The sequence below is a fragment of the Pneumocystis murina genome (genome assembly GCF_000349005.2).
Source record: "Pneumocystis murina B123 chromosome Unknown supercont1.12, whole genome shotgun sequence".
NCBI lineage: Eukaryota > Fungi > Ascomycota > Pneumocystomycetes > Pneumocystales > Pneumocystaceae > Pneumocystis > Pneumocystis murina.
Window position 1 is genome coordinate 46,399 of NW_017802370.1, and position 23,595 is coordinate 69,993.

General features: G+C 25.5%; 13 protein-coding genes across 13 annotated transcripts; 6 read left to right on the forward strand and 7 right to left on the reverse strand.

Moving 5' to 3' along the window:
- Window positions 1-52: 52 nt before the first annotated feature.
- On the reverse strand, window positions 53-1,252 carry PNEG_02086 (hypothetical protein). The gene is made up of 3 exons (XM_007875875.1): window positions 1,055-1,252; window positions 953-1,010; window positions 53-908 (listed from the first exon to the last, which is right to left on the reverse strand). Exons 1-3 carry the CDS (start codon window positions 1,222-1,224, stop codon window positions 84-86), a joined length of 1,053 nt encoding a protein of 350 aa, XP_007874066.1. The 5' UTR covers window positions 1,225-1,252; the 3' UTR covers window positions 53-83.
- Window positions 1,253-2,808: 1,556 nt separating this feature from the next.
- PNEG_02087 (leucine-tRNA ligase) lies at window positions 2,809-6,342 on the forward strand (the record flags this gene model as incomplete). The annotated part of the gene is made up of 7 exons (XM_007875876.1): window positions 2,809-3,099; window positions 3,145-3,297; window positions 3,349-3,582; window positions 3,625-4,326; window positions 4,368-6,088; window positions 6,135-6,249; window positions 6,295-6,342. 5 exons carry the CDS (start codon window positions 2,809-2,811, stop codon window positions 5,643-5,645), a joined length of 2,658 nt encoding a protein of 885 aa, XP_007874067.1. The 3' UTR covers window positions 5,646-6,088; window positions 6,135-6,249; window positions 6,295-6,342.
- PNEG_02088 (ribosomal protein L29) lies at window positions 5,713-6,223 on the reverse strand (the record flags this gene model as incomplete). The annotated part of the gene is made up of 4 exons (XM_007875877.1): window positions 5,713-5,718; window positions 5,772-5,997; window positions 6,043-6,179; window positions 6,221-6,223. 4 exons carry the CDS (start codon window positions 6,221-6,223, stop codon window positions 5,713-5,715), a joined length of 372 nt encoding a protein of 123 aa, XP_007874068.1.
- A 264-nt stretch (window positions 6,343-6,606) lies between the features above and the next one.
- On the reverse strand, window positions 6,607-7,756 carry PNEG_02089 (hypothetical protein; the record flags this gene model as incomplete). The annotated part of the gene is made up of 5 exons (XM_007875878.1): window positions 6,607-6,711; window positions 6,759-6,839; window positions 6,884-7,112; window positions 7,162-7,382; window positions 7,430-7,756. The coding sequence occupies 5 exons, from the start codon at window positions 7,754-7,756 to the stop codon at window positions 6,607-6,609; spliced, it is 963 nt and encodes a 320-aa protein (XP_007874069.1).
- Window positions 7,757-8,014: 258 nt separating this feature from the next.
- On the forward strand, window positions 8,015-9,168 carry PNEG_02090 (ribosomal RNA large subunit methyltransferase J; the record flags this gene model as incomplete). Its single annotated transcript, XM_007875879.1, has 8 exons — window positions 8,015-8,038; window positions 8,086-8,101; window positions 8,148-8,228; window positions 8,271-8,340; window positions 8,380-8,558; window positions 8,600-8,812; window positions 8,851-9,060; window positions 9,110-9,168. 8 exons carry the CDS (start codon window positions 8,015-8,017, stop codon window positions 9,166-9,168), a joined length of 852 nt encoding a protein of 283 aa, XP_007874070.1.
- Window positions 9,169-9,238: 70 nt separating this feature from the next.
- On the reverse strand, window positions 9,239-11,642 carry PNEG_02091 (hypothetical protein). The gene is made up of 15 exons (XM_007875880.1): window positions 11,592-11,642; window positions 11,325-11,548; window positions 11,243-11,280; window positions 11,156-11,202; window positions 11,052-11,110; window positions 11,007-11,011; window positions 10,709-10,958; window positions 10,466-10,667; window positions 10,211-10,421; window positions 9,977-10,157; window positions 9,855-9,935; window positions 9,669-9,806; window positions 9,586-9,622; window positions 9,394-9,537; window positions 9,239-9,346 (listed from the first exon to the last, which is right to left on the reverse strand). The coding sequence occupies exons 2-15, from the start codon at window positions 11,463-11,465 to the stop codon at window positions 9,273-9,275; spliced, it is 1,608 nt and encodes a 535-aa protein (XP_007874071.1). The 5' UTR covers window positions 11,466-11,548; window positions 11,592-11,642; the 3' UTR covers window positions 9,239-9,272.
- Window positions 11,643-11,951: 309 nt separating this feature from the next.
- On the forward strand, window positions 11,952-13,482 carry PNEG_02092 (hypothetical protein). The gene is made up of 7 exons (XM_007875881.1): window positions 11,952-11,977; window positions 12,029-12,583; window positions 12,633-12,724; window positions 12,765-13,087; window positions 13,134-13,166; window positions 13,213-13,343; window positions 13,396-13,482. Exons 2-6 carry the CDS (start codon window positions 12,075-12,077, stop codon window positions 13,324-13,326), a joined length of 1,071 nt encoding a protein of 356 aa, XP_007874072.1. The 5' UTR covers window positions 11,952-11,977; window positions 12,029-12,074; the 3' UTR covers window positions 13,327-13,343; window positions 13,396-13,482.
- Window positions 13,483-14,406: 924 nt separating this feature from the next.
- PNEG_02093 (hypothetical protein) lies at window positions 14,407-16,463 on the forward strand (the record flags this gene model as incomplete). The annotated part of the gene is made up of 5 exons (XM_007875882.1): window positions 14,407-15,298; window positions 15,341-15,459; window positions 15,505-15,674; window positions 15,717-16,133; window positions 16,182-16,463. 5 exons carry the CDS (start codon window positions 14,407-14,409, stop codon window positions 16,411-16,413), a joined length of 1,830 nt encoding a protein of 609 aa, XP_007874073.1. The 3' UTR covers window positions 16,414-16,463.
- Window positions 16,464-16,654: 191 nt separating this feature from the next.
- Window positions 16,655-17,295, reverse strand: PNEG_02094 (hypothetical protein; the record flags this gene model as incomplete). The annotated part of the gene is made up of 5 exons (XM_007875883.1): window positions 16,655-16,850; window positions 16,893-16,970; window positions 17,020-17,109; window positions 17,152-17,204; window positions 17,248-17,295. 5 exons carry the CDS (start codon window positions 17,293-17,295, stop codon window positions 16,655-16,657), a joined length of 465 nt encoding a protein of 154 aa, XP_007874074.1.
- A 906-nt stretch (window positions 17,296-18,201) lies between these two features.
- PNEG_02095 (ubiquitin-like protein pmt3/smt3) lies at window positions 18,202-18,666 on the forward strand (the record flags this gene model as incomplete). The annotated part of the gene is made up of 4 exons (XM_007875884.1): window positions 18,202-18,255; window positions 18,304-18,465; window positions 18,511-18,555; window positions 18,604-18,666. The coding sequence occupies 4 exons, from the start codon at window positions 18,202-18,204 to the stop codon at window positions 18,664-18,666; spliced, it is 324 nt and encodes a 107-aa protein (XP_007874075.1).
- Window positions 18,667-18,805: 139 nt separating this feature from the next.
- PNEG_02096 (hypothetical protein) lies at window positions 18,806-19,731 on the reverse strand. Its single transcript, XM_007875885.1, has 2 exons — window positions 19,250-19,731; window positions 18,806-19,203 (listed from the first exon to the last, which is right to left on the reverse strand). The coding sequence occupies exons 1-2, from the start codon at window positions 19,680-19,682 to the stop codon at window positions 18,827-18,829; spliced, it is 810 nt and encodes a 269-aa protein (XP_007874076.1). The 5' UTR covers window positions 19,683-19,731; the 3' UTR covers window positions 18,806-18,826.
- A 180-nt stretch (window positions 19,732-19,911) lies between these two features.
- Window positions 19,912-20,811, forward strand: PNEG_02097 (hypothetical protein; the record flags this gene model as incomplete). Its single annotated transcript, XM_007875886.1, has 5 exons — window positions 19,912-20,113; window positions 20,169-20,192; window positions 20,250-20,340; window positions 20,388-20,418; window positions 20,464-20,811. The coding sequence occupies 5 exons, from the start codon at window positions 19,912-19,914 to the stop codon at window positions 20,809-20,811; spliced, it is 696 nt and encodes a 231-aa protein (XP_007874077.1).
- Window positions 20,812-20,885: 74 nt separating this feature from the next.
- Window positions 20,886-23,474, reverse strand: PNEG_02098 (hypothetical protein; the record flags this gene model as incomplete). The annotated part of the gene is made up of 7 exons (XM_007875887.1): window positions 23,463-23,474; window positions 23,304-23,417; window positions 22,475-23,205; window positions 22,171-22,431; window positions 21,881-22,123; window positions 21,618-21,834; window positions 20,886-21,571 (listed from the first exon to the last, which is right to left on the reverse strand). The coding sequence occupies exons 2-7, from the start codon at window positions 23,365-23,367 to the stop codon at window positions 20,886-20,888; spliced, it is 2,202 nt and encodes a 733-aa protein (XP_007874078.1). The 5' UTR covers window positions 23,368-23,417; window positions 23,463-23,474.
- Between the last annotated feature and the right edge of the window lie 121 nt (window positions 23,475-23,595).

A 23,595-nucleotide genomic window follows, 5' to 3' on the forward strand; every position in this document is an offset into this window, starting at 1 on the left:
ATAATTATTTATGGTATTATATAAATAATTTAGTCTATAGAGCATTCATAATTTATTATTAATATTTTGAAATTATAGTTGAACTATTCAAATTTGATTTTTGTTCCTTCGAATTTTATATTGCTTGATTCCTTCTTTTTTAAACGACGAGCTGCCTCCCATGATGGATGTAGTGGTTTAGTCTCTTTATTATTTTTACTTACTAAAGCTGAATTTTTATTATTATATGATAACTTAATGTTTTTATTCGAATTCAATTTTTTTCTTTTAATCTGTAAATGTCTTGCATTTTTTCCATATTTTATTTCCCATATTTTACGCCTAGCTCTCTGTCCTCTTCTATTTTTCTTAGGTTTATCAATAACTTTATATTCTGGATCAATATTATTATTATCATCACTTCCTGAAATATAACCAGTAGAAAGACTTGGTAAAAAGGTTGAACCAGATAAATTCTTGAGTTTTTCTTCAAGATTTATTCTTTTTTTTTTAGGTTTTAATTGAATATGATTCTTAATTTTTAATTCAACTTTTTCTTCTAAAATATCTATATTTTTTTCTTTATTTTTTACATTCAAAGATTTTGAGTTCCCTTTTTCCGTACCTCTTAATTTATTATTCAATATAGAAGGATCTTCAAAAGAATTTTTCTTGTTTTTTTGAGGATTTTTTGGTTTCATTGTCTCATCTTGGATTTTAGCTATTTTTTTCAAAGAAAAAATAACTCTTTTTATACACTTCTTGATACTATTTGAATTAAAAAGCCTTGTAATAACATTTTTAACTGATTCTGATACATTTTTTAATGGTGAATTTACTGGCTCTAAATGTATAATCTGAAATAATAATGGTTCTTTTAAACAATTAATATACAACAAAAAGTCCCTAATAGCCTCCAAATTAAGATTCTGTTTATTTCAATATATTTTATTATAAAATAAAATAATTATACTTTAACTACTAACAATTCTTCCTTTAATCTATCTAAAATTGTAATATTATTTGTTGGTCTTTAATATTTAAGTTAATTTCTTTAGAAAAAAGGATAGAAAACCTTTCATTTCTAATTCTTTTTGATATCTTTTGAAATTCGAATCTTCTTGCTTTTTTTAAAGCTCTTAAAACTTCTTTTTTAAAAAAAAATAGCTTTGGATTGATCTTTTTCCTTAAAATATCCAAATTTTCTATATTAGAAACTTGATTGATACCATATTGCAAATTCATGGTATTAAAAGATAATATTTTTGTTTTTATATAGGCTTACAATTTTATTTCTTTCATATTAAGATTTTTTTAAAACAAAATATGTAAATTTACAAAGTTTTATAAATATAGAAAAATATATCAATAAGTTCTTTAATTATTTATAAATATAAAAGAACTAATTTATTTAAAAATATACAATTAATTTTTTTTATAGATTAATTTTTTAATTTAAATGAGAAATTATCTTAATTTTTAATATTAATTTCAAATGTTAATAAATTTAATATAATTGTTTTTAAAATTTTTATTAATTATTTTGTTTTTTGTTTATTCATAATATAATTTAAAATTTTAAAATTGAAATTTATAAATAAAAATGATCAAAATATATTAAAAATTATAACTTTTTTTTATCTTTTATTCTTTTAAATTTAGTTATATATTTGAATCTTAAAAATTAAATAATAATTTAAGTATTTTGAAAACTTATTTTTAAATCATATTTATAAATTTTAAGATAAAATTAGTCATTTTATTCAACAAGTTCCAATTTCTCAAAAAATCAATATAATAATAATTTTTCTAAATAATTCAATCATGATTCATTTTATATATTGGATTTATATAGAACATTTTAAGATAATTATTATATATAAAAAGATTTCATTTAAAGATATACAATGCTTTTAAACATATATTCATCTACAAATAAAATATCATCTTTCTATTATTTGCATCTAACAAAATTTAAATATTTGAATTTTTTTAATTTTGATAGGATAACCTTAATTTATTAAGAATTAGTTTTATATAAAAAATATTGTATCAATAAGGAAAATTAAGTCATTAATACTATACAAAAAACAATAAAAACAGTTTTTGATCTTTTAAATATATTTTTTTAAAAAGTTAATATTAATTATATTAAAATTTTTAGATTCATAAAATATAGTAATCTTTAACTTCTAGAATATAAAAGTTTATTTTTAAAATATTAATAAATCCTTGTTTTAAGATTAAACTTTACTACAAATTAATTTATTTTTATATAATTTTAATTTCTAATATAATATAAGAATTATAATCATTTAAATTTATTTAGAAAAAATATAAAAAATTTAAATAAAAAATAATACAAAACTATTTAATCATATAAAAAATGTTTTTTTAAACTTTAGATATTTTATAGAATCTTCAAAATATTAAAATTAAAAAACATTTATAAGATAAATATATCTATGAAAAAATATCTTAATTTCATACTATATAATCATATTTCTAGTATGGACTTTAAAACTACAAAAAATAAACTTTAATAAAGCATATAAGCTAATAAGTTATTTATATATTTAAAATCCTTAAAATCTAAGATTTCTAATATTCTTATTTTAAAGCATCTAAACATGTTACATTTTAAGCCAAAAACATTAAAAAAGACAGTTATATTTCTAAAATAAAGAGATAGAAGAAAATATATTATTCTATATCTTTTTTTTTAGTATTTGAAAGGTAAAAATAGCTTAAATATGATATAATTAGAATTTTAAGTTTTATATTATTTAGAAAAAGAATTAAATTTGGAATATCAACAATTTCCATAATATGTATCTTTATAGATATTTTTTTAAGAAAACAAAAAGAAGTTATTCAAGTGTTAAAAAAAATATAGATACAAAGATCTTGAAACTTAACTTTAAATCTTTAGATGATAAATGGGGTAAAAAATGGCAGGAAATAAGGAATTTAAATAAAAAATATAAAGAAAAGATATGTAAAAAGTTTTATATATTGAGTATGTTTCCTTATCCTAGTGGATCATTACATATGGGACATTTTCGAGTTTATACAATAAGTGATGTTATCTCTCGATTCAAAAGAATGCAAGGCTATGATGTTTCAAAATGCATGAATGTTTATTGTTTAGACTCATTTTTTTAGGTTATACATCCTATAGGATGGGATGCTTTTGGATTACCAGCAGAAAATGCAGCTATTGAAAGAAATATTTCAGCAGCAGAATGGACTTCACAAAATATTATAAAAATGAAACAACAATTTTCAAAGATGAATATTGATTTTGATTGGGATAGAGTATTATCAGAATTTATAAGTTTGATACTTTTTTAATTTATTTTTAATTAGGAAATTACTACATGTTTGCCATCTTATTATAAATGGACGCAGTTGTTATTTTTAAAATTCTATAATGCAGGATATGCTTATCAAAAGGAAGAATATGTTAATTGGGATCCTATAGAATCCACAGTTCTTGCTAATGAACAAATTGATGCATTAGGTAGATCATGGCGTTCTGGAGCTATTGTTGAAAAAAAAAAATTGAAACAATGGTTTCTTAAAATAACTGATTTTTCTGAGGTAAAAAATAACTTTTATATAACAATCATTTTTATATATTAGCCTCTTCTTAAAGATATTTCTACGCTTAAGGATTGGCCAGAAAGAGTGAAGATTATGCAAAAAAATTGGATTGGAAAGTCAACAGGTGTTGAAATTCTCTTTACTTTAAAATATAAAAATATCAAAAATCTTCCTAATTTACTCAAAGATATATATGTATTTACAGCACATCCCACTGCATTATTTTACCTTCAATATATCGTTCTTTCTCCATTTCATCCTATTGTTTCTAAATTGGCTTTTAAGGATTCAAATCTTCAAATGTTTTTGAAAAATATTTCAAATATAGGTATATATTCTAAAAAGGGATTTTTACTAAAAGATATTCATGCATATAATCAATTTATACCCGATTTTTCTTTTCCAGTTTATGTTTCAGCATATGTTTTAGACAGTTATGGATGTGATGCTATTATGGGTATTCCTGCTTATGATTCTCAAGACTTTCAGTTTTGTAAGGAGAATTCTTTAGAAATTAATACTAGTAAGACTATTAATAAGAACGTAAATGGCATTGTTTCCAATGAAAATTCAAAATATTTTTCTGAAATATTTTCCGAAAAGGCTACTCAATTAATCCTTAAAATGGAATCATTGAATTTATGTAAAACCGTTACTCATTGGAAATTAAAAGATTGGCTTATAAGTCGCCAGAGATTTTGGGGAACGCCCATTCCTATTATTTATTGTTCGAATTGTGGAGTATATTTTTCTTTTATTTGGGACTTTATTAATACTTTTAGACCATTCCTGTTCCTGAATCCAAATTACCTGTATTACTGCCCAAAAAGCCGATAATAAAAAGTTCTGGCGGATCCCCATTAGCAAATGATGAAGAGTTCTTATATACAAATTGCCCAAGATGCAATGGCCTAGCTAAACGAGATACAGATACTATGGATACTTTTGTTGATTCATCATGGTATTTCATAAGATTTACCGATCCACAAAATTCAAAAGAACCTTTTAGTATGGAAAAAGCATCGCAACTTCTGCCCGTCGACTTATATATTGGTGGTATTGAACATGCAATATTACATCTTTTATATTCTAGATTTTTTATGAAGTTTGCAATTAAAACAAAATTGTTGAAAGATATAAACAATGGAGAGCCTTTTAGTAAATTAATTACTCAGGGTATGGTTCATGGAAAAACATATATTGATCCAATCACTGGACGTTTTCTAAAACCTGATGAATTGGATTTGAAGAATCCTATGTTTCCAAAAATACTAAATTCAAATATAACTCCAAAAATTAAATATGAAAAAATGAGTAAATCAAAATATAATGGGATAAATCCTTTAAAATATATCGATATTTATGGCGCAGATTGTGTTCGTGCACATATTCTTTTTTCTGCACCTATTTCTGAAGTTCTTAAATGGGATGAAACAAAAATAATTGGTATGCAAAGATGGCTTAATAAAATATTTCGAATAGTTCGTGAGATAGATGTCGAAAAAGCTACAAATATGAAATCATATCAGGTTAAATGGGACAATTTAAATTCTTCAGAAAAAAAATTATGGATAATAGTTCAAAAAACAATATCTGATGTTACACATTTTTTTTCTACAAATTATCAACTAAATACAGCCGTCTCGTCTTTGATAAAACTAACAATTAAGCTTGATTCTTCTAGAAATGATATTTCTAATAATTTATATTTTCATGTTACAGAAATACTATTGAAACTTATTGCACCAATTACACCAGCTATTGCAGAAGAAATGTATTCATATCTTTATTCAGAAGACCAATCTATATTCAATTCATCATGGCCTTTAGCCGACGTGTCTGTTCAAGATGAGAACATTGAAGCCGGGATTCAAATTAATGGAAAATTAAGATTTCGTGTTGTATTACCATACAATTGCACTAATAAGGAAGACATTTTACAAATTATAATGGAAAGCGAGCAAGGAAAACAATGGATTGAAGATAAAAATGCTGGAAAGCATATAAAAAATGTTATTATTGCACCAGGAAATAAAGTTGTTAATTTAATTTTATCATGAAATTTAACAAAAATGCTGAAACATCATGATACATGATTATAACATTAAATAAATAGGCCTAACTAAACTATGCCTACAAATAACAATAAGCTATCAACTATAAATAATATTTTTTTCAAAAAATACCTCTAAAGCATATACTCTTCGAGGAAAATATTTACATTTTTTCTGTTGTTTCAAAGTTTTCAAACTTTTTTCATGGCGTGTCAGGGAAAGCCTAGATGCCTTCGTTTTCTTGGAACGTAAATCTAAAGGAATATATTTTTTTCCTTTATAAAACAATCGAAGTTGTTGTCGTTGGGTCAAATTAATTATAGTATGAATTCTAGCAATAGATCGGCGGACATTTGAACTAAACAATTAAATAAGACACTTCTTTTGTCAATAAACAACCTACATTTTTGCTAATTTTGATGCAGCTCCTCCTGATATCTTTTGTACACGTAAAGTCAAAAGTTCTTGTTTTAATTCCTCTAATTCCTTCTCTAGCTCCGCTTTAGATTTCTTTCGAAGGAAATAAGCACTAGCTTTTGCCTATAAAAGGTTATTTTTTAAACAAAAAGTAGAAAAAATACCATCTTTTTTTTTTGATATTTAAAAAACGGTCAGATGAAACGAGTATTAATTAACCTGACCTAACCCTACACAGATATTACCATACTTTATGATGAAAGTAAAAAGATCTTGTATTTCTTTTAAGATAACTTTATTGGATCCTCAAACAATTTTAAAACATGGAGGATTTTTTATTCAGAAAAATGTATTAAAAATTATTAATTGAGTTAGTAAAAAAAAATCACATATTGATATTAAATAGGTAATAAAACAATTATATGATGGATTTTAAAAGGTACCATTCTCTAAAATCCAGAAAATAGATGATATGTAACTCAAATTTGGAAGCGGAAATAGGAAGATTTATTTAATAAGGAAAAAAACATATTAATTCATTTTTTTTAAGTCAATTTTGAACAGGATCAAATGGGAATAATATATTTCCAAAAAGAAAATGTTGTATCACAGGGAATTTTCCAAGTACTTCTGCATAATACATTTTTAACATACCCTATTTTAATTAATACGATTAAGATAAATTTTAATATAAAATTATACTTGATTAACTTTTTTCCAATATTCTATTCCAGATATATCATATAAATAAGGGGAATGTTCATAAAAAGGGCCATGTTTAACCTATTCATTATTAATAAATTAAGATAATAATAAATAATAAAAACATCATTAATAAAACTAATTGCACTAAAATATAAGTTTTCGCTTTTCTGTTGTTTAACTATATTTTTATCTAAAATATCTTTGGGTAAAACAGTGACATTTGTACAAGATAATTGAGAAGATCCAAACACATATGGTAAAAAGAAATGATCGTCCAATCCCCATACTCCATGAGAACCAGCTGGTTCAAGATTGTATGTTATTACCAGTGTCCTTATAATTTCAAAATATCTAATTAAAAAATTATTTCCTCAAAAATTACCTTTAAAAAAAATAATACTTGTTGAATATTCTTAAGACTATTGGTACTTCATCCCGATCTAATTTAAAAAATCGCAACAACAAAAGACCACAAAGAAATGCTGTAAAAGAAAGTTCATGTCCAGTACCATAGTCCAATCTTTTTCCATGACCAAATCCACCCGTAAAATATGGATAGAGTTCATTTAAAGCTGGATAAATCCAATCTGGAAGAAATTTTTTCAATAAAACAAGAGCTTCCTAGCAATAATCTTAATAATTCAGGCCATTATTTACCATTAAAATACATTTTCAAGGCGATCAATCCATTTCTGAAATGCCTTATTTCCAAACCGTTTAGGGCCTTTTTCTGGAGGAATTTCTTCTATCCAAGAGGAAACCACATCTAATACAGATAATATCTTTCTTATTTCATCAGATTCATTCATATAGTCTGTCAATTTGGTCCCTGGGAGTGCCAAATTTAAGACTTTAATAAAATCAGTAATTCTCGAGTAAGCAATGGATTTTTGAAATAAAAAAACATCATTTCTTGAATCAATACGTTTTAAACATCCTAAAGAAAAGGCTTCTTCTGGAGAAATAGTGTCAAAAGACGGATATTGAATACTCATTAAAAGAGTTAAAATTTTGAGGTTCAAGATGAATTTTTAACGTCAAAAAAAATTAAAAAAAAACGGGAAGAGAAAGATAGTAAATTTATACAAATTAAAAATCATAAATCGCTATAAATAGGTCAATATAGGTGGTATATCTTTTTTTCTGGTTAAAATAGATAGAATTTGAGTGAATAAAGGTGATTTAAATAATTAGATAAAAAATAGGCAATTAAAGAGAATCAAAGATCTTTTTGAATACTATTCCAGTATTTTATGGGAAAATCTAGTAAAGATAAGGTGTGATTTTTTTGGATTTTAAATAGGGATTTTTAATAAAAAATTAGAGAGATATTTATTATCGTATGATATTATAAAGTAATTCTCTATTTTATTTACAAAAAAACAGGACTTGCTAAGGAAGAAGGTTGGAGAGCAAGATCCGCTTTTAAATTGATTCAATTGGATGAAGAATTTGGTCTTTTAATGGGTTTTTTTTTTAAAAAAAATCATTATAAATAATAATTTTAAGGTGTCAAAAGAGTTATAGATTTATGTGCAGCTCCTGGATCATGGTCGCAAGTTCTTTCTAAGAAATTGATGTATTTTTGAAAAATATTTTCTTAGATTAATTTTTCTAGAGAAAATACGGATTCTTGTGAAAAACCAACTATTGTTGCAGTAGATCTGCAGCCAATCATGCCTATTGAAGGCGTAAGAACTCTTCAGGCAGATATTACGCATTCTGATACACTTTGCAAAATCTTAGAAATCTTTGGTAATAAGCCTGCAGATTTAGTTATTTGTGATGGTGCACCAGGTGTGATATATATTTAATTTAAAATTTTTTTAAATTTTTAGATGTGACGGGTTTACATGATCTTGACGAATATATTCAGGGACAACTTCTATTGTCTGCTTTAAATCTAACTATATCTGTACTTCGGCCTGGTGGAAATTTTGTTGCAAAGATATTTCGTGGAAAAGATATTAGTTTTTTATATGCCCAGTTAGGGTGTTTTTTCGAAAAAATAACATGTGCAAAGCCTCGTAGTAGTAGAGGAAGTTCTATTGGTATATTCTTTTATTTTCTTATTTATTTAATTTGTTAGAAGCATTTATAGTATGCCAGAATTTTTCTTTGCCTGATAATTATAAACCAGATATTTCAACACCCATTTCTCTAAGAGATGATTTGGACACAAACAGTATTGTTCCCTTTGTAGCATGTGGAGATTTAAGTGCATATGATTCAGAAGCAACATATTTTTCTGATAATGATAAAAACTATAAAAGTCTAGATCCTGTGCAATCTCCTATTGGTAACATATATCAATCAAATGATACTAGTATTGTTAATATAGAGCTTAGCACCTCCTTATAAGAAAGCCATTGAAATGAAAAGAAAAGGTGAATTACAATATATATAATCTTTTTCTATGTACAATTTCTATAGAAAAAACGGGATAAAACATAATCAAAATGGTGTTCATTATATAAAGCCGTCTCTATTAATTCATAGAATCATCAACATTTATATATGACCATCATCTACTTTGCCTGTGCCATAAAACCCTCGACATACCCCAATATGCGCAATACGAGAACCTTTAGAGTTAAGAAAACAATTTAAACCCAAATCTATATAGTTATACCTGAACTAGCAACGGGATCTATCTCTTTACCAACTATAATGCAATCTTCTGGCGCTGTGTAAGTCTCAATCAACTGTCCAAAAATAGAATGAATTGTCGCAATTACTTCCCCCTTTCTAACCCATGTATTTACTTCGGGAATTACTAAAGCTATTAGCTATATAAATTACCGTCAAAATCTTCATATATTACCACTCAAAATTCCACCCTTAGTGGTGAATATCCAATACTTAAGATTTAAGATTAAAAAATATGATAGAAAAAAGCATATTTACACTTTTATCACAAATAACTGGTTTAAATTCAGCTTGTTGATGTTCATCCGGAATCATAGCTAAATGGCTTATAATATTGGAAACACCCAATAAAGCATTTTTGACGAATCTCTTTTGAAATATACTCGGATTCCCTATCTATTTTTAAGTTAATATATATAGTACTTTTAATTGTTTGAATTTTGCCTCAACAGTAATAGAAGGAATACTAACAGCCATAGCAGCACTTCTTAAAGATCCATCTGGACCTGTGTTATGCACGATTATCTTTTAATTAATATTTTATCATAGATTTAAATATTAAATACCTGAGGATTTTGTAAAACTGCCATTTTTCTTGTACGATCATCTAGCATATTCGCTCTAACGTATAAAGAATTAACTCTTCCCTTAGATGCAGTATGAAGATCTATTAAATAATCGAACTTTTTTACAATTCTTTCTATTAAATTATATGCATATTGTTGAGAAGTAGATCCATTCTTTCTCCTAATTTTTCTATTTAATAATTCTAAATAAAGCTACAAATATATTCAAATTACCCTGGCATTAATCTATTTAAGTCTTGTGATTCAAACCCTCTAGATGATGATAGAAATCCTTGAATATTTGCAACTATTACTGCAACAATAGTACCATGAAGTGACTCCGGATTGAGTTCAGATTGATATAAACGATGAACAACTCGAATACCATTAACTTCATTACCGTGTAAAGCACATGTAAGTCCTACAACTGGACCATGTTTTACACCTATTTCCTATCAAATGACAAATATTTTTCAATCATATACATACCTCTTGCGACTAATACGGGAACAGATAAGGGTTTAAGAGCATCTTCAATAAGAGAAATCCACAACTTACTAATTCTTCCCCGAGGTAAAGATTCTAAATCTAAAGATGTTGTTGTAGGAATTTCGGAATCATCCAAAGTTAATAACTTAATGTTTGGACACCCTTCAGGAACCTCCGGAGGAGGAGTATGTTTTCTCCATAACTAAATCATAAGATTAAAGAATTTATCAGTTTAACCCAAACCTCCCGAGCTTTATTAAGTAAATATTCGTTCATATCAACCATTGAAAATTTAAATTTAGATGTAAGACTTAATATTTCCTTATTATCAAATCCAATATCGTGCTTACATGTTCCAAAATGTAAATTAGGTGTAATATATTTATCAATTTTAGATGCCATTGGAGAATAATTAATATTTAATTCATTAGATCCTCCTACCGTTTTCAACAAATTCAAAGATGCTTTTGCCGGCAGATTATTCGATAAAAATCTATCACCATTAAAACATTTGATTTTATTTTCTTTTTTTTCAATTTACTTAAACTAAAAATATTAGAAAAATAAAACAACTCCCTTTTTTTACATTCTTATCATATTTTTTTTTGATTTTAACAATCGCCACCATATTAATTTGAATATATTCTTATAATTCATCAATAAAACTAGTAATTTCATTTATTATTATACCTTGTAATTCTTCTAACGTCGTAATAACCTGTAAAAGAGATTTCCTCCTGTTTTTATAAGAAATATTCATCATTTCATTTTTCACACCATTCATTTAATTCTATAACTGGCATTTCATCATTCCACTACAAATATTATAAACCATCGATTCTGCAACTTCCAAGCTTACTGATTCATCCAATCTTTCTAACAAATCTGCTGAATTTTTCTCAATATAACAATATCTATTATCAATTTTTTCAAGCTCATGTGTTAAACGCTTATAGAATTCGTTATCAATATTTTTTAAGATTTCATGACTATAATTCATTTCTGTAGCGCATATAATAAGCAAATATCAATAAATAGTAGAAATATAGGACCCTTTAGTTCATCATATGAGATCTTTATAAACTATCATAAGATTTAGACTTTTTCTTAGATCTCGCTCTTATACTTTCTTTAGCATCTTATAATCCAGGTAATATTGAGACCATTTTGGATCTGCTGCTCTTAAAATCAACTGTTTTCCGAACTATATGCGTCACTTTAATCAATATATATAGTCTTTTTTTTAACATACTTTCATCTGATTTTTGATAAACTATTTAATCCTTTTGATCAAAAAAAAACACGCATATATCTCAACCAAATAATACAAAACCGTATCATACACTCTTATAAACTTCTTTTTTCCTCTTAATTTCTCTAAAAACCCTCTAATTTAAAACTATTAGTTTTTTCATAGAATTTTTGATTTGTATTGATCTTCGACAACTTCACTCAATGTCTTTTAAACTGATTAAGAGTATGTCAAGAAAAATAGTATAAATAGTGAATGAGGTACGTGTAAACAAGGAATATTTCCGGAAACAAACATTTTCTGACTTATAGGGATTTTGTTTTTTAAAGTGTGTTCGTTTTTGAGGAAGTTAAAAGGATGATAGAACGAAATTTAAGAAGTCATGCAAAAAGAAGAGTTGAGGAAGCACCAGTTACTGAAAATCTGTCAAAAAATGAATCAAATGAGAATATAAAAGGATTAGGAAAGAAAGTTGTTAAACAACAATGTACTTATGGAGTAAATACAAAGAATGATAGTGATTTGAATGTTTTAAAAGAAAGACGAGGGATTTGTACAAGATCTATGGAAACTATGTTAGTTCATAAGCAGAAAGTTTCTAGTAATTATAAAAGATCTCGTGAACAAAAGGAAGTTCAGAGGGACTTAGAGAAATCAAGTGAAAAAGAGGGATTGGAAGAGGAGAATGGTGTAAAAGTATCGAAGAAAACAAATAAATCAAATGTTTCAGTATCAAAGCAAGAATCATCACGAAAAATAAGTGCTCAGACGGTTTCTATGATTAATGAGCAATTGGATCGTATTTTAAAGCGGCTAGATAGTAATGAAACACGGTTTAAGGAACAGTTAGATCATTTGAATGAGTCGTAAGAAGGAGAAATCTTTAGAAGGATCTAATGAATAATATTTATTTAGAATGGAATTATTAAAAGGAAAAGTTATGGAAGAGATCTCTAATAGAGCAGAAGTGTCACCAAATCCTCATTATGAACCTTTAACTCAAAGAGGTTATTACAATATTGAAATATTTTTTCCTTATTTATATAGATATTTCACTTAGAACTCCTTTGTTTTCTAGAGATAAAGAGGGCAATAGTCCATTAAAAACTCGATATAGTGACTATTCCGGTGATTCTACGAGAAATTCTAGTTTTAGTCAGAAAGAACCGTATCCTCCAAGTTCTGCAATGGCATTGTATAAAGTTTCTCGGGACATGAGATCATCACCACAAATTCATTCAACTAAAAAGCGTCAAAAATGGACAGAAGATGAAGTTGTTGCTTTGATTGATCTTGTTAGCATTTATGGGCCTTCATGGGCTAAAATTAAAAAAATGGATGTTCATGGATGGCTTCAAAGAAGGACTCAAGTAATAGATATTTAAAAGTTATATAAAATTAATTAACCCTCTATAGGTCGATTTAAAAGATAAAGCACGTGTTATAAAGGTAAATATAATCTATAATTTTAAATAAAATAGAATTGATTATCTAGCAACATTTATTAGAAACTCCCGATATTTGGCACCAATTTGTTAGTCAGTGTGCAAATTGGGAAGCTGTTTCTGTTGGACATTCTGTTGGACATCGTGGAGTTCATTCATCATAAATCTAATAAAAAAATTGGTTAAATATTTTCTTTATAAAATTAATAATTATATCTAATAATATTATTTAGGTTGTCTAATAATCTTTTTATTCTAAAATGATTTTTTTGTTTAAGACTTTTTGAAATATCAAATTATTTTTAATTTTATAATTTATACCAGACTTTGTAATTATACATTTTTCTTCAATAAATTAAAATGTTTTTTTTGGAAATAAAATTTATGTAAAGAATTTACTGTCTTGATCCAATCCATTTAATAAACCTGTTCTACGATACTTCTATATTTCTACGCGATAAGATTGAGGTTTTATAACTGTAATATATTTAGTTACCAGTGTTATTACAATCAATTTTAACATTTTATAAAACTGACTTTAAAAATACTTTACATTTATTTTGGAATTTTAAAATTTGAATATAAAATTGAAAATATTTTTTAAATTGGATAAATTTTCTATAAAAATCATTATAAAAATATAATTATTCTATTTTTAACAAAATTAATTTTACTTTGAAATAATATGAAGCTTAAAATTGATGGATTTATAAATGTCAAAGATTAAGTTTATTATTAATTATTTAAATTTTTTATGGAAAAAAGTTATATTTAAAATATTTTCTATAAATAAAAAGGAATAGTTTTATTAATGTTTGTTATATTTTAAAAAATTGATGCTAGATTTAATTGTTAAATAAAAGGTAAATTAAAATTTTTTTAAAAATATTTTCAGTTTTATATTTCAGAGCTAAACATATCAGTTAAATAAATAAATGATTTAAAAATATATAAAATTTTTTTATATCTATATTTTCAACTTGGATTTATATGTTTTTTTCAGTATTATTATATATATTATCAGTTTTATAGGAGTTTTGATAAATTCTATTTATATTAATAAGATAAATAAATGAAAAGGAAACAATCAAATAATGTTTTTGTAAATAATATACAAGAGTTAGATGATTTGAAATGGAAAAAAGTTAATATTTCCTGTGGACTTGGAAATATTAAAGGATTTATAGATCTTGAGGAAATAGAGGGTGTAGACTTAGAAATAAGAAGGAAAAGACATAAAAAAGATGAAGAGAAGGTATTCAATTACATATATTCTTTTTTTTCTGAAAAAAAGGTATATTCAGGAGAAAATAGTTGATAAAAATAAAGGAAATAGAAAGAAGAGATCAAAGTCAAGTATAAAAGCTGAAATTTCAAATAAAAAACAAGATACTTCTAGAAAAGATAAACAGATTGAAGAAAAAGAGGATTTGGCTCTATTTAAATCTGAATCTATTAATAATTCGGAGGAAACTAATAAAACTTTAGATCTTCCAAATTGGAAAGATTTTAACCTATCAAAGATCGTATTAGAAGGTCTTAGTGATCTTTCCTTTTTATCTCCGACTAAAATACAAAGAAAGGCTATTGCAAGTATAATAAAAGGAAATAATGTTATAGCCAAAGCGGAGACAGGATCAGGAAAAACTTTAGCATTTGGAATTCCAGTAATTGATTATATTATCAAAAACAATTTTTGTATAGTTTCTGCTCTCATTTTTGCTCCTACTAGAGAATTAGCACGTCAGATTGCAAGACATCTTGAATCTATTTCTAAATTTTCTTCATTGTCTATTATTACTATTGCAGGAGGCTTATCAATTCAAAAACAAGAACGACTGCTTAAAAGAAATCCTAATATTATTATTGCAACTCCTGGTAGATTATGGGAAATAATGAATCAAAATGATGGATTTATTAAAATGTTTTCTAAAGTTAAATTTTTAGTGCTTGATGAAGCGGATAGACTTTTACAAGAAGGCCATTTTAAAGAACTAGATGATATCTTTAATACTTTAAAAGGATATAAAGATCAAATGCAAGTATTGGTTTTTTCTGCAACTTTTAAAAAAAGTTTGCAAAAAAAAATTAATAATATTGTTTATGAAACAAGTACTTCAACACAAAATGAAATAGGTTTGATATAGAATGAAATAAGTCTATTTCTAATTTTATTAGAATTATTTCTAAATAAATTAAAATTTAAAAATAAATTTGATTTTATTGATACTAATCCTGAAGAAAGTATTCCTAAAAAAATAAAAGAAGGAATGATAGAATGTGAAAATATGGATAAGGTTTATAAGGAATTGTTTGATATTTTATATATTTATTGTTTATAGGATTTATATTTGTATTACTTTTTATTAAAATATCCAGGACGTACTATTGTTTTTATGAATAGTATAGATCATGTTTATCGTATTGTCCTTATGTTAAATGAATTTAACATAAATCCCCTTCCTTTACATTCTAAACTCCCTCAAAAACGAAGATTACAAGTAATTGAAAAGTAAATATTATATATTTTCAAAATAACAATTAAATTCATTAGATTTAATGAAAATGAGACAAGTATTTTAATCGCATCTGATATAGCAGCTAGAGGATTAGATATCTTTAAAATACAACATGTAATTCATTATCATTTACCAAGATCAACGGATCTTTATATTCATAGATCAGGAAGAACAGCTCGTGCAGAAAGTTCTGGAGTATCTATTTTATTATGTACACCTGATGAAACAATAAAACTTAAAAAAATGTTATTTTTTTTGGGGAAAAATGCCGATGAAATGTTATCTTTTCCTGTGGATTATTCCTTATTAAAAAAGCTAAAACCACGTATTAATCTTGGACGAAAAATTACAAATGTTATACGTCATATAAATAAACAACGTCATAATTATGTCTGGTTGAAAGAAGCTGCAGATGATTTAGGTGTTAATATTAATGAATTAAATTCTGAAAAGTAATAATCTATTTTTTTATTCTTTTTTTTTTTTAATTTTATTTTAAGTGATAAGGAAAAAAATATATCAAAAAAAGATATTCAAATACTTAGACATCAGCTAAAAGAACTTCTTTCGCAAACCCTTTATTCTGAATTTTCACAAAAATATCTTACAAATGGATTGAATAATATTGCACAAAATATTATTCAAGGAAAAACACATCCTACCTTCCTAGGCACAATAAAATTAGATGCTTTAGACATTTTCAAAAAGAAAATGAGTAATTCTGCTCTATAAAATACTGATAAAAATATTTAAATAAAAAATAAATATAGAATTTTATGAAAATCGATGAACATCATGCATAGACTAAACAGAGATTTATCATATAATTAATTTTAAACAAAATGCAGGCTTTTGATAGATGTTTTAACAAAGATTTTAAATACCGATTTTCAATACACAAAACTTCTGTGAAATAATCAAAACGTTATCACGACATTCAGTTCATATTACAATAATACAAATATGCTCATTTTCAACCTGTTTTTCTCGACTCATCAAGTTTAACAATCACTTGACCAACATTTTTAATCGTTTTTATTTCCTTTATCGCTTCCTTTACCAACTTTGCAACACCATCCATTAACTCCAATTCTTTACGAGTCATTCCTATACTAATCAACCCATTATATATCGGTATTTCTGGTGCTGTTAATTGTTCTAATCGTTTTCTACAAATATTAAGCATGAAGCTATGGATTTGATACTCCTACAAATCATCCATTTTCAATCCTGATGTGTCTGGAAGTGATGGTTTTTCTGATGTCAAAGCATACATATTAATTAACCTTCTAAATCATTTTTAACACTTATATATCATTTTTAAACAACAAAACAGACTCCGATGCATTTAAAACAATCTTAGAAAGAACCTCCTGTTCTTCTAAAGCTAGATCTGCGCTAGAAAGTGTTTGTTCTGACCGACATGGACTATATCAATAAGTAAATAGGATTTAACACATCTTTATTAACCAAGATGAGGAAACGTGCTTTGAATGCAACAAAGATGCACGTTCATGTAAAGTCTATAAAGATAAGCTATTATATTATTATAAATAAGGCTCAAACGCTTTGATGACGTCTATTTCCTTGACACAGGCTCCAGCAGTTACCCATCTCCAGATAAGTCCTCGGAGTTTTTAAAAATATATCTTAAAAAAATATAAAAAATAGACGATAAGTGGTAAAGATAAAGAATAATATTTTGATATAAGAGTTGTTTTCTATTATTTAAAAAAGGGCAATTCTTAATATAAAAACATAGATATTTATGTTTTAAAAAAAAATCAATAAAATCTGAAAAAATAAGCAATTTTTAAAGGAACTAGTTGGTTTGATTTATATATTTAATGAACAATTTTAAATATTAATAAATTTTGGGGGAAAAAAAAAAGAAAAAATATCTATTTTTATATAATAATAGAAAAATAGGTAAAAAAAGGAATTTCTATATATAGAGAGAAGGTAATTAATATAATTGATTATATTTTTGTAGGAAAACAAGAAATATCTTATAAAGTTTGAATTTTTGTTTTTTTGTAGATAATTTATTAAGAAAATCTAAGATTAAAAAAGAAATAAAATTATTTAAATAAACAGTATTTAGAACAAAATAATGATTATAATTTTCGATTGTTTGATGAAATATTTATAGTAAAATATAAAAACAATTCTTTATATCAAAAAAATGACTTTATTCTTTTGTTTGAGTAAATATAATAGATACATATAATAAAAAGATAAAAATATTGATAATATTAATAAAAATATCTATATGGTTGATTTCTTTTTTGAATTTTATTATGAATAAAAATAATATTTTACTTTTTAAATCAATAGGATTTTTTTTAAATCATAGACAATTTTTAAAATATTTAGATATTTATTAATAAATAGATTATCATGGATATTTTTTTCATGTTTTGAATATATTTTTGTAATTTCAATACTTTTTTAAATACATTTTTATTCATTGTCCTTAGTTTTCATTCCCGGAGAACCTCTCGAGATTTCATATCTGAAATGTCTGCATCAGCTGAAGAAGATAAAAAACCTAGTGAACATATAAATATCAGAGTATTTATATTAAAGAAAAAATATATAAATTAATTAAATTTTTATGAGGTTGTTGGTTATGACAGTAATGAAGTTTTTTTCAAAATTAAACGTCATACACCACTTAAAAAACTAATGGAAGCGTATTGTGAACGACAAGGCAAATCAATGAATATGCTTCGTTTTCTTGTAGATGGTGAACGTGCAAGACCAGAACAAACTCCAGCTCAGGTATTTTTTTATAGTAAAAAAATAAATTTATTAAATATATAACAGCTAGATATGGAAGATGGAGATCAAATTGAAGTTATGATTGAACAGGTAAGAGATATATGTAAAAAAAAGAAACTAATATATTAACTTAAAAAGCTGGGAGGGTATCAGTCAAATATAAAATGTTATAGGGTTAGGGTTGATGTTAGGATGTGGTAAAGATAAAGGTTATTTGTAAATATCATTTTTACATATCATTTTAAATATTGATGTTTTAATTCATTCCCTCTCGAAAAAGGCCTTTTTTTTGGAGGGCTCTTTATAATTTATTCTAATGAGTAGAATTATTCATCTTATATCGAATATTTATTTAAATCTATTAAAAACTTTTTTCCCATATTTCTTTTTTACGATGTTCAAATGCTTCATTTTCCTTGAGTGTATCAAGAAATTGACGAATCATCATTTCATCATAGGCTTTTTCTTTTGGTGTACGTGAAGAACGTACACCAAGAACTCCAGTGATTAAACGTTTTGCAACAGTAGATGTTTTAATTGGTCTTTTATCAAAAAAATATTTAGAAGGTTCCAATGTTGTAAAAAATGTATTTTTATGAAACGTTGTAAGCGGTGTTTTAGCACGAGAAGTAAAAGCAGATGATGTAGATGAATGAATCGAATGATAATCAGGAGGTAAAGGCGATACTGTTCCAATAGATGATGAAGAAGAAAGATATTTGAAATATGTTTTGATTGCTAATAAGAAAATAAAATATTATATTTTTTTCATAGAAAAACTTACCAGTTTCTTCTGTTGGAAAATAAAGCCGTGCTTTCGTACGATTAACCCATTTTATCGTCATTTCATCCTGACTAATATCAAAAGCTTTATAAATATCCTCGGAATAAATGTTTGGTGGCATATTTGATATTTCAAGTATATTTGCTATAACTGTAGGTTGATTTTCTGAGTTTAAAGAATGTAGAGTTCCTGAAATTCCTTTTTCCAAGACTTCCTCTGACGATGATTTATCTTCTAAAGAGGGTTCAGAGGCTTCATTTTGTTTGTCTAATAATTGTTCCCAACTTTCAAGTACATCTGATTGGCTTGAATTTCCAGATTTTTGAGATAAAGAATTTTCTTTCTCATTCATATCAATAACAAGAGAATTCTTAAAAAGACATGGAAGATTTGACATTTGAGTTTCTGATGAATTTGCGCCTCTTAGACACATTTTTTCAAAATATTTTGTTAATTTATATTTTTTTATATATTTTCCAAAAAAAATCCGTTTTTTTTCCTAAAAAAAGGTTATTCAAAAATAGTAGCTAAAAAGATGTTATTTCTATTTGTTGTTCCTAATAAAATCCCTTTTTTTTACCTCTTTTGTTCCTTTTTTAATATTTCTTAAAAATTAGATACGTCGAAGTCCTATCGATATCTCCAGCGCATAAAAAATCTGGATGGAAAAAAATATACATATAGCATGTTTAAATGGCAATCAAGACCTTATTAACACTCTTCTTTTTGATGATCCATCATGTATAAATAGTAGGGATCAGGATCAACGAACTCCTTTGCACTGGGCATGTGTTGGATCACATACAGATATTGTTTTTTGGCTACTTGAAAGACCAGATATTGATATAAATGCAAAAGATGAAAGTGGTTTGAATGCTTCTTGTTGCTAGAAGAATATAATCCTTATTTTCTTTTCTAGGCTGGACGGCTCTTCATATCTCAGGTAATTTTTGAAATATAAAAAAATATAGAATGATTAAAATAAATAAAAAAAATACAGCATCTCTTGGAAATGAAGCAATAGTAACGAAGTTATTATCTCTAGAAAGATGCAATGTATCAATAAAGAACCGTGGAGGTCAAACTGCTTTGTAATTTCCCTTAAATAGATTAATATTGATTAATTAATTTAAACAAGACACTATGCAGTGAGCAAAAATCATATAAAGGTTTTTATTTGTTGTAAATATTTTATCTGAATATTTTAATTAAAGATTACGGAAAGAATTCTTAAAAAGGCACCTTTTTTAGTAAATGAGAAAGATAATCAACATCAAATAGCGTTGCATCGTGCATCAGCTATTGGTTCCGTAGCCCTAATTTGTCTTCTTCTTTCTAAGGGATCTTCTATAAATGCATTAGACATTGGAGGAAATACACCACTTCATCATGCCTTTGAAGAATGTCATCCAGATGCTGTTATTGAATTATTAAAACAAGGTGCAGATACTTCACAAAAAAATAATGATAACAAAACCCCTATAGAAGTTTGTGGTGATATAGATGTTAAGAAGAAAGTATTAATAAATTGTAAACATGAAGGAATAAAATTATTAGTTTAGAAAAACTATTATTTGTTTCTATAATTCAAAATGCTTTGGTTATTTAATATATATTTTATTGAAACAATAAATATTCATTTTAACTCTTGAGAATGATTAAATTTTGCAATAAGCTCTTCTATTTGTTGAGTATATATTTCCTTCATATCAGCGATGTCTTGTTTTAATTCCTTTTCTTTTTCGCTTTTTTCTCCATAAAGTTCTAAACATTGTTCATAGCGCTCATTTAATTCTTTTAATTTATCCTCTAAAATGCATATTTTATTATTCAATTCCTTATTTTTTTCAGCTTCAATCATCAATTGAACACATTCATTTCTTGCTTCATCTCTTTGCCGGGTTATTTGATTAATTTCATCATGCTTCATAGATAATTGGCCTTTAAGCCTCTGAATTGATAAACTAAGTTGTAATATTATGTTAATATTTGGCCTAATTTTAGACATAGAAATATCATGATCAGAAAAATTAAATGAATGCAGAATAGGCAATGCTGAAACAGATTGGACGGATTCATTATCAAAATAAACATCAGTATTGCTATCGTTAACGTCATCGTTTTTGTTATTATTTGTATAATTTTTAGAAGTGGTAGGTAAACAAGGCAATATATTTTGTACAAATAAGTCGCCAGAATGTCTCTTTTGGTAGCAAATATCATCCATAGAATCTGAAAAAATAGATGATTTTGCTTCATTGTGTTTTAAAATATCATAATCTTTATATTGTAAATCAAAACTATTATTGGTTAATGGTATTTCTATAAGTTTGAGACATATGCAGTAACATTTGTAATATATCTTTACCATTGTCAGTTAATTTAGGTTTTTTTCCAACTTTACATTGAGTTTCAAATAATAATTTTAACTCCTTTAATTCATTTTTATGGGCAGAATTTATTTTAACGATAGTTTCTTCAAGTTTAGAAACTTTTTTTGTAAGACTTTCATTTAATAATCTTGTTTCTTTAAGAATATTTTCATTATCGAATAGTGTCATTTTTAATTTTTCCATTTTCTCATTCTTTTATGTAATCAATAATCGAAAAAGTTTTAAAAATATTTCTTACTATATTCTTCGACTTTAAAGTTTCTTTATTTATAATTTTAAGATATTTTTCATTTTCTTCCTGCAAAAGTGCATTTTTAATCAATATATCGCTTTCTTTCTCCTTCCAATGTTGGAAAGCAGTAAAATATTGAGCCTGTAATGCTTCATTTTGTTGTAACAAATTAGCATGAAAATTAGAATTCGCATTATGAGATACTTCTTCTAGCTCATATCTTAAAGCTTCAACTTTTCTTTCTAAAACCTATAAAATAATTAATTGATTGATTTAATTTTAAATTTCAAAATTACAGATATCTCTTCAATATAGCTCTTCTCTTTAATAAAAAAATCTTTTCTTTCATTTTCTAAAAGAGAATATAAAGAATTAATTTCTGATTTGCTTTTCTCTTCTAATAAAGATAAATTAATATTCGCTTCATTTAATTTATCAAGTAAAGAATGTGATTTTGATTTTTCAATTTCCAACTCCTCTAGATGTTGAAGACTCATTGTTTCTTTTATAGCTATTGTTTCATCTTCCAAGTTTTTTAATTCATTGTTTTTCTCAATCTATAGAGATGAATGATAAATTATTTAGATAAATATTATAAACCTCAAATCGGCTTTGTTCTATTTTTAGAAGATTAAATTCTTTTTCAAGATCGGACATTTCTTTTAACCGATTTGAAAGTAACTTATTATTTTCTGATACATTTTTTAGTTTTTTCTTTAAATCTGTTACTTCAGATTCTAATTTTTTCGTTTTATTTTTCATTTCATTGATATCTTTTCCATCCCTCTCTATCTTAGAACGAAGGTTTTTAATAATTGAAAGATGTTTTAATTCCTTTTTAGATAGTTCTTCTCCTTCTTCTAATAAAATATGTATTTTTCTATCTTTTTCATCTATTGCATGTTTTAAAGATATAATATCTAAATCAACAAATTGATTAGGCAATACAGAACTTTCTCCTGTATCTATATGACTTTTTTTTTTTGCTTTTTTTAAATCTGCGTCATTAATCTCTTCTTTTTTAATAGTATTTGGCATAGATGCCGGAAATACAAGAGAACATCGATTCTCAGTAATTTCATCCGTTTCATAAACTGGACACCATTCAGTTTTTTTTCCCTTTTTTTTCTGGTTTAGTCGAATAGAATGCAAATAAGCACTCATAACATCTAATTTTTCTTGTATAAGAGATTGACTTTCTAAAAAACGCCCAGAATTCTGAACACTTGTAACAATCTCTGAAAGCCTCTCCTGCATTGGTTTCCTTGGGCTTTGTTGATGTGATTTTGTTGGTGATTTTTCCAAAGTAGTTGATAAACTATTTGATAACCCTAGTAAAACAAATTAGCCTAATTTAAATCATTTAAAGTCCTTAAAAAGCAATAAAACTATATTAAAAACTATACATTAGCTCAACATTAAATCATACCTTTTGTATCATATTTGAATTGTTCTACATTATTAATAGCTTTTTTTAAGAAATCACTCCACATGATAAAATCTTTTTAAAAAAAAAAAATTAATATAAAAAAAATACTTTTTCCTTGAATTCTTTTAAAAAATTTAAAATAATATATATTTATCTTACCTTAACAATTTTCATATTGTTTATCTAAGATCTGACCTTTTTAACGCTTACGTAAGATTACCAGTGAGTCAAGATAGAGAAAATAAAATAATTAAGAGTATATGTAAAGAAGTCTCTTTTTCAGAAAAGAATA

What these genes read in the sequence shown, in the direction of transcription:
- PNEG_02086 (XM_007875875.1), bottom strand. Translation starts at nt 1,224, where the DNA reads ATGAATTTGCAATATGGTATCAATCAAGTTTCTAATATAGAAAATTTG. An exon ending in AAAAGAATTAGAAATGAAAG is followed by an intron (nt 1,011 to 1,054) that starts GTTTTCTATCCT and finishes TAAATATTAAAG; the next exon opens with ACCAACAAATAATATTACAA. An exon ending in AAGAATTGTTAGTAGTTAAA is followed by an intron (nt 909 to 952) that starts GTATAATTATTT and finishes TGAAATAAACAG; the next exon opens with AATCTTAATTTGGAGGCTAT.
- PNEG_02091 (XM_007875880.1), bottom strand. Translation starts at nt 11,465, where the DNA reads ATGAATTATAGTCATGAAATCTTAAAAAATATTGATAACGAATTCTAT. An exon ending in TAGAAAGATTGGATGAATCA is followed by an intron (nt 11,281 to 11,324) that starts GTAAGCTTGGAA and finishes TAATATTTGTAG; the next exon opens with TGGAATGATGAAATGCCAGT. An exon ending in TCCCGTATTAGTCGCAAGAG is followed by an intron (nt 10,422 to 10,465) that starts GTATGTATATGA and finishes GATAGGAAATAG; the next exon opens with GTGTAAAACATGGTCCAGTT.
- PNEG_02092 (XM_007875881.1), top strand. Translation starts at nt 12,075, where the DNA reads ATGATAGAACGAAATTTAAGAAGTCATGCAAAAAGAAGAGTTGAGGAA. An exon ending in GGCTTCAAAGAAGGACTCAA is followed by an intron (nt 13,088 to 13,133) that starts GTAATAGATATT and finishes AACCCTCTATAG; the next exon opens with GTCGATTTAAAAGATAAAGC. An exon ending in ATAAAGCACGTGTTATAAAG is followed by an intron (nt 13,167 to 13,212) that starts GTAAATATAATC and finishes TTGATTATCTAG; the next exon opens with CAACATTTATTAGAAACTCC.
- PNEG_02096 (XM_007875885.1), bottom strand. Translation starts at nt 19,682, where the DNA reads ATGTGTCTAAGAGGCGCAAATTCATCAGAAACTCAAATGTCAAATCTT. An exon ending in TTTTCCAACAGAAGAAACTG is followed by an intron (nt 19,204 to 19,249) that starts GTAAGTTTTTCT and finishes TTTTCTTATTAG; the next exon opens with CAATCAAAACATATTTCAAA.